This window comes from Psammomys obesus, unplaced genomic scaffold (assembly GCF_907164565.1).
Source record: "Psammomys obesus unplaced genomic scaffold, mPsaObe1.curated_primary_1811, whole genome shotgun sequence".
NCBI classification, from domain to species: domain Eukaryota; kingdom Metazoa; phylum Chordata; class Mammalia; order Rodentia; family Muridae; genus Psammomys; species Psammomys obesus.
This window is the reverse complement of record NW_026585504.1, coordinates 41,544,895-41,561,008: the sequence shown is the minus strand read 5'-3', so window position 1 is coordinate 41,561,008 and position 16,114 is coordinate 41,544,895. Positions and strand designations below refer to the sequence as shown.

The window sequence follows — 16,114 nt, the reverse complement described above, 5'->3', positions numbered from 1 at the left end:
AATAATAATAATAATAATAATAATAATAATAATAATAATAATAATAAATTTAAAAGGCTGAAATATATGTTGAATGTACAGTCTAGCCTGGATCTTTACATATAGCCCAGGATGACCTTGAACTCATGGTTTCTCTTACCTCAGCTTGTTTTGTTTTTGTAGTCTGGCTGACCTGGAACTCAGTTTGTAGACCAGGCCAGCTAAAATTGACTGAGATCCATCTGCCTCTGCTTTTCAAATGCTGGGATTAAAGACATAGCACTAACTCCCTGGATTCATCTAGTTTTTAAAAATAGCTTTGCTGCAATAAAATTCATCTATTTTAAATATGTAAGTCAGTGGTTCTTAATAGAGTAAAACAACCATTTCTACTGTCTTTATAGTTCCAGACATTTTTATCATCAAAACAACCCTTAGGCACTTCCCCTTTCTTTCCCCTTCTTTACTTCCTTGTAGCTCAGCAACCATTAATGTGCATTTCATTTTTGTAGCTTTGCCTGTTCCAGGAATTTCATGTAAATGGAATTCTACAATACATGGCTTTCTAAGAAGAATCATGAAACTTTGTTCTGTTTGTTCACTTGGATCTTCTCTGGGCTTTCTAGGCTCAGCTTTACTAATCTCTTAGCATGTTGAGTCTAAACTCTGTAATTCTGTGGTGTGTTTGCATCACCAGCCTCATTTTTTTTCTTCTTTTTTCTTTCCTTACTGTTGGGGATGGAACCTAGGGCCTTGTGCTTGGTAGACAAGTATTCTGCCTCTAAGTTATGCTTCTTAGCTGCACCCCAGCCCCATTCTTATCTATTTTTCCAACAGCAACACATGGCCATTCTAAATTATGCAATCTTCAATGAAACAGATTTTGTAGGACTGAAATGTAATTTAAACGTTTCCTTCTTTGCAGCTTGCCCTTTTATACCCTCCCCAAATTAGCTTTTCTGATAGATTTGCTAATGATTCCCATTGTTTCGTAGTCTTACTGAACTGTTGAATCATACTCTTCATTTCCCTGTTCCCCTAGAACAGATTTTGGAGATAGACTGAGAAGCTGTTTTGGCAAAAGGTTCCAAATTCTTTTTTTCTAAGCAACAATAGCTGAGTCTTGAGACAAACAAGCCAGAGGTGCATCTGGGCATTCTGATCTATAGGCCTATCCAGTGACTGTTGTGACTATGATGACTGAACCCCTAGACTTTGTTGACTGAGCATCCCTAATCTAAATATTAAGAATTTAGAATGTTCCAGTATCCGACACTATATATTGTCATTTTTAAAAAAAGATTTATTTAAGTGTCTGTGGAAGCCATAGCAGGGCCATTGAATTCTCTGAGCTGGAGTTACTGGAGATTATAAGCTTAGGAATTGAACTCCTGTCTTCTGAAAGAGCAGCCTGCAAATTTAACTGCTTAGCCATCTCTCCAGCACCTGTGCTGTGCAAGGTACAGATTGACTTAGGAAATTGAAAAGAAAGAAATTTTTCAGATTTTTGAAGCTGAGCATAGTTGCATACATGTAATTTTACCACTCTGGTTTTTGCATTTCAGATTAGGAATATTCTATTTTTACTTGGAGTCATGTGCTCTTTCTTCAGCCTTTGGACTTATTTCACTAACAACACACATATTTATTCTGTCCTTTCACAGTATGCTAATGATTCCGCCCTCCCACCCTCACCACCCAGGCAGGCTCTTGATATGTAGTTAAAGTGACATGGAACTAACATTGTAGATAAGTATGTTATTATTTATTTTAAAATGATGCCACAAACACAACAGATATTATATGAAAGAGATTTTCATATAATGAAAATCTCTTTCATATAATATGGATGGAGGTAGAAAGATAGAGAGGAAAAGGAAAGAGAGAGACATGGTACACCCCCCCCCCAAACAAAGTGAGGCAGAGAGAGCAAGTAGCAGGTTGGTCCTTTTATAGCTTGTGCAGGCGCAGCTGAACTGCGTCTGCCACACACCTGGTGGGTGACACATGATAACATAGGTTACTAGGCAACCCAAAAGCAGGCTTCCAATGCACTAACATTCCTCCCTTTTTCTATATTAAAAAAAAAAAAAAAAGACATTGGACTGCTCATGTAAAGCAAGTTAGAGTATATAAATGTAGATTCATTGGAAGCAGCTTTCGGTCACCATGCAAAGGAATGAGAGAGAGAATGGAAAAAGTAAGAACTCCAAAATGTCTGTATTACATGGTGAGGAGGAAGGGAAGCCCCTGCCCTGAAAAGTTCAGGGAAGAGTGTGGGGTTTGCCAGCAATCCCCAGCAGCAGATAGGGACTAAGGAATGCTGGGAGAATCTGGAGCTGTTTGTCCTGGGCCTGAAGCACACCAAGTATGACCTTGAACTCAAAGAGATCTAGGGTGGCATGGCAGTATTTTTTTTTTAATAGCATTTGCTGTTAAAAATGCTATTAAATGGTTTCTTGTTATTGTTTCCCAGAGTTGGTCCATACCTTTATTGAAGGACATGTTGGGCTAGCCCAAGTATTGGCAGTTGTGAATAAAATGTTATACATGTCAGTGTGTAAGTTTTTGTGTGGAAATAAGTTTTCCACTTATTTGAATAGATACAAAAGAGCAGGAGTGCTGGATCTATTATGGGATGCTCATCAGATTTAGTTTATAGGCACATGCCTTTAAACCCAGCACTTGGGAGGAAGAAGCAGGTACATCTCTGTGAGTTCAAGGCCAGCCTGGTCTACAAAGTGAGTCCAGGACAGGCAGGGCTGTTACAGGCTTTTGTCTCTGAAAACAAAAAACAAACAAGACCACACCAGGTATTGGGGAGAGTGGAGCAAGTTTAGCATTAGAACCTCAGCATTTAGAATAACTGGCTTCTAAAAGCAAAAAGCACATCTTACTATTTCACTTGGCAGCTGCAGGGGGAGGTTTGCACAAGCAGGCAGTTTACATCTTGACCTCTAATACCTAGTATAGAGTTAGGTAATTTTCCATGGGATTCTCCATCAAGGAGATCAAATTCTAACCAAGCCTGAAATGGCCTCAGCAAGAATACAAGATGGAAGCTAGGCACAATGGTGCATGCCTGTAATCCCAGCACTCGGGGAGGCAGAGGCAGATGGATCTCTGAATTTAAGGCCAGCCTGCTCTACAAAAGTGAGTCCAGGGCAACCAAGGCTACACAGAGAAACCCTATCTAAAAAAACAAAACAAAACAAAACATATATATATGATGGAGGAACTACTGCACTGTCTTGCTTTGTTACAATTTATATGATAAGAATATGTTCAGTTTTCCAGGAGACTGTCAAACTGTCTTCTAAAGTAGATATGCCATTTGTATTCCCACCAGCAGGAAATGTTACTCAGGTCTTGCCATCATTTGGAGTTATCACTGCTTTAAAAATATGCAGAGATGGTACCTGGGAAATGGTTTTTCCTTGTTATTTAAATTTGCTACTGTAATGGCTGGGCTGGAGCTTTTTTCATGTTCATATTTATTTCAGGTCTTTTGCTCATTTTAAAAACCAGGTTGTTGGCTTTCTCCCCCCCCCTTTTTGTTTTTTTCTGCTTCCAAGTGCTACCATTACCTTAGCTTGATTTTCTTATTGTTTAACTTTAAGAGGGTTTGTTGTTTGTTTTCTTAATTTTTATTTTGAGATAGGTTCTCACAGTTTAACCAGGCTGGCCTTAAATTTTTCAGCCTCCTGCTTCTACCTTCTGAATTGATATGGAAGAAACTTGACGTAATAGAATTGATGTTTCAAAGGGTTTGTTAATAGATTGGCACAGAGGATATTCAGTTGCACAAGTAGAATCTAGTTAAGGGAGCACTGTCACCAAAATACCCAAAGTTAAAGGAATATACTAACAGGTGTGTGAAATTTAGACTGTAAATATATTTATTCATTAGGACTGACCAGACATTAAACTCCATTCCCTTCCTACAACAAAAGACATAGCTCTCCTGGGCAGCTCACGGGGGTGGCATATGGTCACAACCATCATGACGTCCTGGTCTTCCATTAAATTCCCTGTGCTCTTACCAACCTGTCCAAGTGGCCAAACTTTCAGTTTCCGGTCTCTTTTTAAAAATTGTTTGAAGTGTAAGCTATGGCCAGGACCTGAAGGAGATTTAAAGATGACAGTGTTTGTGTATAATACGTAAGCTGAAGATGTACATAAATTAGTAAAATCTTGTATTGGGAACTGTTTTTGCACTGTTAGCCACAGCTAGCCAGGTGCTTAGTAAAGAGCTTTTCATTTGTGAGTGTGTGGAGTGATTTCTCACTGAGAAGGCATATTACCTCTATAACATGAGTGCTGGAATTACAGGCAAACAGGCATGCATCACCATGCTAAGCTAGTACATACTTTTTTTTTTTTTTATAGATAAAAGGAAACACAGATTCAAATGATTAATTTACAAAAAGTCATACAAGTACACACTAGCAGGAAATGTCACAATCAGGTCCATTTGACTCACCTGTGTTTTCTGAAACCATGATTAAAAACAACAACAACAACAAAAATACAAACTGTAAGATCCTACTTCAAGCCAGCTCCAATCTAAGGTAGAAGTAGAAAACTGAGGTTTGCTAAGAAGTATCTAAATCATTCTGTACCTTTTATTAATTTCCTTTTATATAAAGTGACATGGTATTGGGGAAGTCAATCCATAGTTAAGGGGAAGGTTTTTATTGTAGATATGAGAGAAAGAACATCCAGAGGCATCTGGAAGAGTCCAGAGCAGAGAAAGAGTAGCTAGGGCAAAGGAAACTAGAGGGAGTTCAGCATAGGGGAGAAGGTAAGAAGGACATGGACTTTGAAATGTGTAACAAGTCCTTGTGATACTGAAGGAGGCTGGAGGCCGGCATGCCCTTTGATATGGTAATAGTGCCATGGGTAGCCATATGTTCTTTCTGCCAGAGGTAAGGGAAATAACTCCTTTAGGGAGAAAACTGACTTCATAAATTCCTTCAGGAATACTGACTTTTATCTAACACCCAGAAATCTTCCTGTAGGACAGATAGAGCTCATTTCTGGATGTTTTGACTGCCTTTTGTAAGTTGAATTGGAATTTCCTTTGGACCTGATACCTTACATGATCAATGCCACAGTCAGGTTGAATGCCTTTAGCAGCAGATTTTCCTTTCCTTTCTTTTCCTCCTCTTTTCCTTCTTCCCCTTCTTTCCCTTCCCCTTCTTCCCCTTTTTCCCCTCCTTCCCCTTCTTCCCTTCCCTTTCCTTCCCTTTCCCTTTTCCCCTTCCTTCCTTTCTTTCCTTTCCTTTCCTCTTTCCTTTCCTCTTTCCTTTTTCCTTTCCTTTTCTTTTTCCTTTTTCCTTTCCTTTTCTTTTCCTTTCCTTCCTTTTCTTTTTTCCCCCCGAAACAGGGTTTCTCTGTGTAGCCTTGGCTGTCCTGGACTTGCTTTATAGACCAAGCTAGCTTCAAACTCACAGAGATCTGCCTGCCTCTGCCTTCAAGAGTGCTGGGATTACAGGCCTGCGCCACTGCACCTGGGAGCAGCAGATATTCTAATATCTTTTTTTTTTTCCGGGCGGGGGGGTTGGTTGGTTGAGATGAGGTCTTGCTATATAGCCAGACTGGCCTGCAACATGAGTTATTATTATATATATTACTCTCCCAACTGCTATAATAGGTATATGTGATCATGACCAGCTCAAATAGATTTAAGGTTACTTGTCTTGGAATTGCAGTATAGTTGACAGAGAGCTTCCCAGCTAGAGAATGCTTTTATCAGTAGGAAACATTTGGTGATGTCTGGAGAAGTTTTTTTTGGTTTTCACAGCTGTGGAGAGGTTACAGTATTCATGGATGGAAGCCAGAGATGCTTCCAAATATTCTTCACTACACAAGTCTCTTTGCTGTTCTTTGAATAAAGTAAGTATGGATGTTAAGGAATACTGACTCTAGGTCTGTAGACATGACTCAACAATGATAAATACTGGCTGCTCTTCCAGAGAACCCAGATTCAGTTCCCAGCACCCACATGGCAACTTAGAATTCCATTTCCAAAGTGCCTGACACCCTTTTCTGACCTCTCAGGCACCAGGCACGCAGGGTACACATATATACACCAAGACAAATAGGCATACACATGAAGTAAAAATAGATGGTTTTGTGTGTGTGTGTGTGTGGACTTTAAAAGGTGTTTTATGGGATTTTGTTATATTTAAAATTTTTTAAATTATTCTTGATTACAGTTTATTCACTTTGTACAATTTATTCACGTTCCCAGCTATAGCTCCCTCCCTTATCTCCTCCCAGTTTCACTCTTCTCCCGCTATGCCCCTCCCCTAGTCTACTGATAGGAAAGGTCCTCCTCCCCTACTATCTGACCCTAGTCTATCAGGTCTCATAAGAACTGGCTGTATCATCTTCCGCTGTGCCTTGGCAAGGCTGCACCCCACCCACCAGAAGTGATCAAAGGGCCAGTCACTGAGTCCATGTTTGAAACAGCCCCTGTTCCTCTTACTAAGAAACCCACATGGAGACTGTGCTGCTTATGGGCTACATCTGAGCAGGGGTTTTAGGTCCTCTGTGTGCATGGTCCTTGGTTGGAGCATCAGTCTCTCCAGGTCCCTCTGGGCACAGATGTTTTGGTTCTGTTGGTCTCTTTGTGGAGCTCCTGTCCCCTCCAGGTCTTTTTATCTCCCCTTTCTTCCATAAGATTTCCTGCACTCTGACCAAAGTTTGGTTATGAGTCTTAGCATCTGCTTCGATACCCTGGTACATGGATGTGTGTGTGTATTTTGAGACAGGGCCTTTCTATGTAATTTTGGCTGTCCTAGAATTTGCTATTTAGACCAACTCACAGAGATCTGCCTGCCTCAGCCTCCCAAGTCCTAGGATTAAAAGCATGCGGCATCACTCCTGGCAAAAATAAACTAATTTTTTTTTTTTTTAAAAAGTAAAAAACAAAGCCAGGAATGGAGGTACACACCTTTAATCCTAGCACTTAGGAGGCAGAGGTAGGCAGATTTCTGTGAGTTGGAGGCCAGCCTAGTTTATATAGTAAGTTCCAGGACAGCCAGAGCTACATAGTGAGACAATGTCTCCAAAAGTGAATGAATGAATGAATGAATGAATGAATGAATGAATGAATGAATGAATGAATGACTAATAATATTTTAGAAAGGGAATACTGAGTCTAGTTTACTGCATGTGAAAACCTTTAAGCTTTAGAAACCCCTTAGCTGTCTTTAGGATTTGGCTTCTAAGGCTGAATGCCATCTCCGTAAATATTCTAGGGCTCAGTCCATTAGCTAACTAGCCCTGGCACATTTCCTGCACCTTCAGCCAGAGCTGCTAAATGGTGGGTGGGTTTTTGGATTTTTTTTTTTTTTTTTTAAACAGAACAGTACTTTTTCTTCCTGATGTTTCCAAGAGACGGGCTCAGTTGGCCAGCAGTCCTCGCAAAGAGAACCTGGTGACTATACTCTAATCTGTTGCTGGCATCTTTCACTCCCTAATCTGTGTTTACATGGCACTGAAAATTGACCCTCTGATGCCAAGCTCTGTTTCTATGCAGTGCTCTGGTACCTTTGGCAGAGAACCCCTCCCTAGTCTCTTCACAGAACCACCCTACATGTGTATTTATTACACAGCTGTTTCAGAAGCATAGGCTGTACAGGATGCCTCTGGAGTTGGGGCCACAACTGAAATCATTGTGTTCCCAATTACAAAGCCAGCATGTGGATTTCTGAACTCTTTTCCTGGTTGTAGCTCTAATCCTTTCACCCAGAATATACTTTGTTTCTTCACTCTCTCTTTGCAGTTGGGATTTAATTCATCATACATGAAGAAAACTAATTTACATCCTTCTGTTTGGGGTTAGCTTTTTTTTTTTTTTTTCTAATAAGTTAGAAGAAATGGTAAGGAACTAAAGCAATTTGAGACTAGCTGTTAAAAGAGAAGTCAGTGATCTAGATAATAGATGTACAAGCCTGGGGAATAATTTGGAAGTTCAGTGGAATGGAGCCTACATCAAATTGAAGAGTGATTCCTTCCAGGGAAGTGGTAGACCTTCTAACTGAAATGGTTTAAATGACTTACATCATTAATGAGTCTAAGAAAATTCTGAGCCTGATTCTTTTTTTTTTTTTCCCAACCCCGAGCCTGATTCTTTAAAAAAAAAAAAAAAAAAAAATCTTGTGCTAGAGACTAGATGGCTCAACTGTTAAAGGGTAGGCTCATAACCAAATAAGAAAATATTGCAGACTTCTATTTTATGGGATTCAAGAGTCATAAAATAAAACTCTCAAAAATCTTTCAGAAAGGAAAAGAAGGAAATTCTATTGTCATCTGAGCCTCTTCTTGACCTAATAATCAGCAAAATTCCCACATTTAGATTTTTTTACTGAAAATAGTATATATATATAAGATTCTGATCATGGTTCCCTTCTCCCAACTCCTCTTCATCTCCCTAATCCATGCCTTTCTTTCTCTCTCTTAGTAGAAAACAAACAGGTATCCAAAATAAAATAAAAACAACCCAGAATAAGACAAAACAAACAAATGGGGTGGGGGAAAACCAAAGAATAAGCACAAGAAATACAGAAATGTCAAGATTCACATTCATATAAACAGAAATCCCTTGAAAACACAAAATCGGAAACCATAATATACAAGCAGATACCTGTAAGGCAGAAAAATGCCCACACAAAGCATTATAAAACAAACAAACAAACAAACAAGAAAAACACCTAAGAAAACAAAATACCATTGAGTTTGTTTTATGTTGACCATTAACTGCAAGACATTTGGTCTACCCTTTACTATAGTTTATATACCCAGTGAGACTCCCTTTGGAGAAAACTATTTTGTTCCTTGCAAGAAGTTATCAAATGGAAGTTGATAGCTTCTGGGTTCAGGATGGGGACTCATGTACACTGCTCTTTTTAGTGCTGGTACCCCATCTGGCTTAGATCTTTGGGGCCTAGACATGATGTCACAGTATCTCTAAGTTGATGTGTGCATTAGTCCTGATATGTCTAGAAGGCCTTTTGTGTGTGTGCCTTTTATCCCGACTGGCTCTTACAATATTTTCTACATGTTCTTCCTCAGGGTTACCTCAACCCTGAGGGGAGGGCTTTGATAGAAACGTCCTATTTAGGACTGGGTATTCCAGAGTTTCTCACTCTTTGCACATTGTCCATCTGTGGTCTCTGTTGTTCCCGCTTACTGCAGAAGGAACCTTCTCTGACAATGGCTGAGCAAGATACAGATGTGTAAGAATAACAGAAAGTCACTGGGAGTCATTTTATTGCTATGTTCCTTTTGACAGAGCAGTAGTGTTTGGTTTTCTTCTAGGTCTATGGCTCGTCTAGTCTCAGGTTCTTGGCCAAGTGAGCAGTGTTGGGTTCCATCTCATGGAGTGGGCCTTAAATCCAATCAGATAGTGGTTGGTTAGTCCCACAACTTCTGTGCTACTATTGCAACAGTGTATCTCATAGACAGGTCACAATTGTAGATCAACTCGTGTTTACCTTTCTACTGGTAGTATGCAGAGTACCTTCCAGTGCTATGAACACTGTTCAGTAGGGGTGAAGGCTCTAGGTAGGCACCAGCTTAACTTATCCATATTCATTGAGTTACATAGGTGTTGTCTTCAGCAATAGGGCCTTATCTTCAGTTTGTGGAGAGCAACCAATAGCTTTAGCAATAAATAGCCTGGGTTGTTTAGGATTTCCATTGGGCCACTTGGGCCAACAACTCGATTAGATGTAATTCATTCCCAGCACTAAAGGTTTCATTTGGTGGCTGGAGATGTCTAGTAGGGTCTTTGTCTCCCTATTATTTGGTGATTCAATGTCATTTATTTTAAGAAGCTTATTCTGTACGAGGTTTCCATATGAGCCTTCAAATGCCCCTTAGTTTTACCTGTTTCTCTCTGTATTTTCCCTCTTAACCCCACATTCAGATACTCAAGTTTTTGGCCCTGGCAGCAAGTGGCTTAGCTGGTGAACCGTTTCACCAGCTCCCAGATACAATTATTGAAGGATTATTTTCTTTGGTAAAGGAGAGGTAAATATTCATCCCATATGAATAGTATATGTATCGTAGAGTCATCAATAGGGGCTTGAAGTCAGTGGCCACATTGATAACACCTGCAAATGCTGTGTTTATCATGTTTTGGGGTAGATCACAACTGTTTGGAACTGTTTGATTTGAGACTTTAAAAATATTTTAAGGCTATTTACAATAGTATTTTTCAACTTCTATTTATTATCTTTCTGGTACAGTGGCCTGCAGCCCCTGACTAAAAGGGGAAAAAAATGTTTCCTTTACTTCATGGTTGTATAGAGGGTAGTTTCTCTCTTGATCATTTGAGGAAAGAGGTAGAGAAATCTAGAGGCAGAATAATAGATATAGCTCCCTAAAACAAATAGAGATGTTTTTGCAGTGATATTTAGAGGGCAAAGGCTAGGTGATGCTGGTGAATCCTGGCATAAAACTGCATTGTCCCAAGGCTGGTCATTACTGAGAAGATCTACAGCTGAGAATACCACCTCACCAGTCTTACGCACAGGGATCTTCTATTCTCCTAAGAAGGTTTGGTTCTGTCTGATCAAAAGGGTGGTTGTGTATGAAATGTACCTCTAAAGGAGGAGGAGAAAATGACATGTTCATGTAAATGAAATACAACTGCAAATTAAAGTGTCATCCTGTTTTAAAAAAATCAATTTTTTATTTAATTAGTTACCAAGGAAAAAATGTCATACTGAAGTGTATATCTCAGGGAAAATTAAACTGAAATATTACAAGTGAATCTGGAATTCAAGGAAGTTCTTGGAGGGGAGAATTATAAAAAAAAATTGCCTTAATAAAAATATTATCATGATACAAAGGTAGGCTCATAAATTTTTGCTGTGTTATATACTAGTGTTTCAAAAGAGATTAACAAATATTACCTCATTTTTTCTTTACTGCCTCTCTCCATTCACGGTGTGCTGACTGCCTCTTCTTTGGAGGAAACCTCTATTTGAGATATCTTATTAGGAAAAAGGTCATTAACAAAACAGGAACCTTGACTCCTAAAGAGCACTGCTTGCTACAGAGACACCCAGAACTGAAATCCATCTCGTCTTTATGTGTTCATGGAGTCTTCTCTTTGTTTTCAGATTTCTTTGCCCACGTTTGTATGAAGAGTCATCTGTCTCTGCAGATGATGAACAATGTATATTCAGGACCCAATACAAATGAGTAATAATGGGAAGGACTTATGAATGGGGTTCCATGTCCACATAGAGTGTCTCCTGTGAAAGGCTGTGTCTAGTTTTTCATTGCTCTGCAGATCTCTCCAGCTTCCTTGAACTTTAGTTGTGGTTCTCCCCTTCCTCCACTAATTTCTGTGTTCCGTTCATTCTGCAGTGGAAATAGACAGAGAAAGGATGCATGTGATCTAATGTGCTCTTCTTGTCTTCTCTGTCACCAGGGGCGGTGATTGGAGATGGACAGTCTGCAGTGGCCAGTAACATTGCCAATACTACCTACCGACTCCAGTGGTGGGACTTCACCAAGTTTGACCTTCCAGAAATCAGTAATGGTGAGTCAGTGTAAAGCTGGAGTGGTGATGGGTACATATTTCTAGTGAGAGAGAACTTTAAAAAAAAATCAAAAACACCAAAACATGGATTGTCCATCTCTCATTGAGTTGTTGATAGCCACAAACTCTTTCTACAGCTTATCCTCAGCTGCCAGTTAAGCAGTTCAGAAAATAGTCCAAGGGAAATGTCCAGAATCTCTCCCGAGGAATTTGTGGAGAAGTTCATAGAGAGTAAAAGAACGGGGAAGGGGAGGAATGTAATATCGAATTTATGAGCTACATCTCTTATCCTTGCGAAAAGATTGTAGTAAATCTTGATGGTAAATTCCGGTCTCAACTAACCAGATGAGTGCTATGTTAATACCTGTTTTACAAAATGTGTGGCTGGTAGATAGATTTTCTTTTAAAGAAATTCATAAACCCATTGTTGAGCATTGTAAACATTTACTTTGCCTAAGGAAGGACAGTCACTCATTCCTGAGAAGTGGTCATCAGCCCCTGCATGTTTGCCTCTGGTGATAGGCTCAACATCACAGATAAATTCTCCCAGAAGGTTCTTTCTCATACCAAGCCGCCACCATTTCTTCTTTTAATGTCACTTCATCCTGTTGGTCCTTTGCTGCTGCTGCTGCATCTCCATCTCCATATAATCTGTCACTGCCTTTTAAACTAAGTCCTCTGGTAATCTGCAAGTACCACTGCATCTTGCCTTTCAGATCAGATGTCCATAAATTCTTTTTCTAATGTGATTTCCAATCTGTTCTTCTTCCCCTTTAACTTTGGGAGTGGGATGATGTACAACAGATTAGAAAATTCATGATCTGAGCTAATATAGAATACAGTGATGTTTGGTACAGATTCCAGCAGTTTTTTCTGAAGTTACTATTGCATTTACAGGTAACTTAAAATTCCTTGATAATTGTTGGTAAGCCAGAATTCAGCCATTTTGTATTTACATGTGTGTGGCTTAGCTCTTTTGAAAATTAAGGCTAGCTTGTATTATCTTCCTATCATTGTAATTCTGGTTCCTGCCTTTATGAACTTTTTTTTTTTGGGGGGGGGGAGGTTGGGACAGGGTTTCTTTGAACAGCTTTGTCTGTCTTGGACTCACATTGTAGACCAGGCTGGCCTTAAACTTACAGAGATCCACCTGCCTCTGCCTCCCAAAGTGCTGGGATCACAGACTACCCTACTGTGCCTGGGTTATCTTCATCAACTTTGACTTGTCCTTCTTTTCCAGTCTTAGGGATCATCTGCTAATCTGAAAAACATTCTTTTTCAGTCTTCCTTCAGATTTCTAGCAAAAATAGTGACTCAATCAGGAAATTGCATTAAGCCTTCTGGTATGTTTTTGGACTTTGTTTGTATCAGTTTTGGGACATTAATTATTAGTACTTTGGGCTTCACATCTAAAGTTCTTCCCTGTTAATGACAGGGTCTGGGGAGACGGCTCAGCAGTTAAAAGCACTTGGTAATTTTCCAGAGGACTTGAGTTCAGTTTCTTGTACCATGGAAAATTCACAACTCCCGCTCCGTGGGATCTGATGCCCTCTTCTGGCCTCTGAGGGCATTCACACCTACATTCCTACAAAATGTACATAATGGTGTAGTGAACACGCCTCAATCTCAGCAGAAGCAGGCAAATCTCTGAGTTCAAGGCCAGCCTGATCTACAGAACAAGTTCCAGGACAGCCATGGCTACAGAAACCCTGTCTTGAGAAACAGACACACACACACACACACACACACACACGCCAAAAGAAAGGAAATACACACATATAAAAAAATAAAAAGTAAAAACAAATCTTTTAAATAAGTATTAAAGAGAGTAGCTCTGTGTAGTATAGGCTATCCTTGCGCTGGTCGTTCCCCTGCCCTCGCCTCAAATGTTCGGGCTACAGGCATGCACACTATGCCTTTGGAAGCCCTTATGTTTTCTATGTCATGTAAAGTGTTGTAAGAGCTTGTAGATACAGAAAAAAAATTAATTATTTAAAGATATCATTTCATAATATGCCAGTCTTAGTATGCCTTCCAGACAAGATAAATGAGGTTAACTTTTCATGTTTTGTTCTTAGTGAATCTTAAGTAGCAACCATACATTTTATTCTAAGTGCCGATAAGTCACAGATCTAAAAATCTGTTCTTTTTTTATTTTTGTTTTATTTATTACTCTGTGTGTATGTATGCGCACATACACACATAACAGGTATGTACATGCCACAGCACAACCCAGAAGTCAGAGGACAGCTTTCAGGGATCAATTCTCTTCTCCCTGCCGTGAATTCTGAACGTTGTACTCAGGTTATCGTGCTTTTACCCACTAAGCCGTCTTGTTGGCTGGTACACTGATCTGTTCTTCAGTTCTGAGAATCCTTGGCAGTCTGCCCTTCCCTTATTGAAAACTCAGGTTCATCTGTAGATTTCTGACCTATAACTTATTGACCATAGTTTATTTACAGCTATTTTGATTTTTTTACTTTGCTTATTTTTTCTGTTTTTTAAATTAGATAAGATAGTCACTACTCAAAGCTTACGTAAAGAGTATACAATAAGAAGTTTTGTAACACCACACCTTGCTGGCTGTGACTCCTTACAATAGGTAACCAGCATCAGTTTCAGTTCTTACATGTCTTGAAAGATACTGTGTGTAGTTGTAAGCAAATTAAAAAATACTGCTTTCCACCTTTTATGGGACCTAAGTGACAACATGCTATATATAACACTCTCCCCTTCTCTTTCCATACAGTGTATCTCAGTATCTTCCATACTGTTGCAGAGTGTGTGTGTGTCATATACACCCGTGTGTGCACATGCAGAGCCTGAGCAAGATGTCACTAGTCTTCCTCTAGTGCTTTTCCTCTTACTCCCGTGAGACAGGTCACTATTTCTGCCTAGTCAGAAGGCTCTCAGGATCTGCCTGTCCTCTGTGCTGTGGTTACAGTATGCTTTTCTCCCTTTTCTCCTTTTTGTTACCAACTTACTGCTTGGGTGCTGGGGATTTAAACTCAGGTTCTCATGCTTTCAGGGCAAGCGTCCTTGTCCACTGACCTGTCTCTACTTCCTCGTGGCTTGTTTAGAGATAGGGCCTTCCTCTGTATCTCAGGTTGGCTGGGAGCTTGCAGCAGTCTCCTTGCCTCTGCTCCCTGGAGTGCTGAGATTATAGGCATGAGCTATCACTCCCTTTGGCAGCTGCAGCTGCTCTTGCTGCTGGTGCAGGCAGCCCCCACAGCTGCCACTCCTCCCCCTTCCCTGCCCTGCACCCTTTCTCCGCTGAAAAAATAGCTACCTAGTAAATCATTGTAGCCAGTGTCCTGTTGAAGGATTTTGGAGTCCACAGTCTTGCTATACAAACGGCTAGATTGTCTTTTGCACAGGCATATCAATAAAATGGCTACCTTGAAGTACAGCTGCAGGGAAGAAAAGTGCAGCGCATATGTAACTTTGCCTTATCACCCTCTATATAATTGTGCCAACTATAATCTCATATATAGGGTTTGTTTGTTCCTTTTTGTTTTTTCAAACAAGTTCTTACTGTACCAAGACTGGCTTTGAATTCAGAGCGGTCTTCTTGCCTTTGCCTCTTTGAATGCTGGGATTACAGGTGTGAGCCACCATGCTTGCTGCATCAGCTTTTAGAGTGCTTGATCTTACAAACACTTGCTAAAGGAATGTGTTACCAAATGTTCAGCATTGGTGACTTTGAGAGGGTAAAGACTACTGCATGAACGCCTATGTTTTTCTATATCCTTAATGGTGCCCCCTTGTCTTTAAGGCCATGTGCTTTACCTCTTTCTCTGCATCTTACTGTTTTTTCCCTTAGTAATTCTGCAGAAGTTCCTTATAAATTGGAAAATTAACCTGTAATAGGAGTTTCTTGTCATTTGTCTTTTGACTTTGTTGAAGGTTATTTTTGTCATAGAACTTATTTTAAGTCAGAATTATACACCTTTCCTTTTATGGTTCCTAGGCTTTGTGTCATCATTAAGATCGTTTTCTACTTTTATATTTTACTTTTACACATTTAAATCTTTGATTCACTAGGAAACTTAGGTCCAGATGACCAGCTGCTATGCTTTCAATATGGACATTAAAGTCAACCTTTTTGGGGGGGGGGGGGGGGGGGGGGGGTCATTATTATGTACCCTGGATGTCCTGGAACTCTCTGTGTACATCATGCTGGCCTTGAACTCAGAGAGGTCTGCCTACCTCTTCATCCCAAGTCCTGGGATTAAAGGAGTAAGCCATAACACTCAGCATGTTCCTATTTATTATTTGTAACTCTTTTAACTATATTCATGTATAGTTGTAATCGTGACCTTTACTCTTGATGGATTTACTCAGTAAATTGGAACTCTGTGATGCTGTAGATTAATTTTTTCAAAATCATTTGCCTCCTATTAGAGGGTAGCTTCAGGTTTTAGAAGCTATGCCCCTGCCTGGACACCACTGACCTTTATTTTTATTTATGTTTTTGTTTGTTTGGGGGTTTTTGTTTTGTTTTGTTTTGTTTGAGACAGGGTTTCTTTGTGTAGCCCTGGTTGTCCTGGAACTCACTCTGTAGACCAG

General features: G+C 39.8%; 1 protein-coding gene across 1 annotated transcript in view; it reads left to right on the top strand.

The window, feature by feature from the left end:
* The window catches only part of Ambra1 (autophagy and beclin 1 regulator 1), a 151,365-nt gene that overhangs the window by 96,157 nt on the left and 39,094 nt on the right, over positions 1-16,114 (top strand). The window contains exon 8 of the mRNA XM_055602937.1: positions 11,435-11,545. Within this exon, the coding sequence (XP_055458912.1) occupies positions 11,435-11,545 (111 nt within the window). The remainder of the gene's footprint in view (positions 1-11,434; positions 11,546-16,114) is intronic.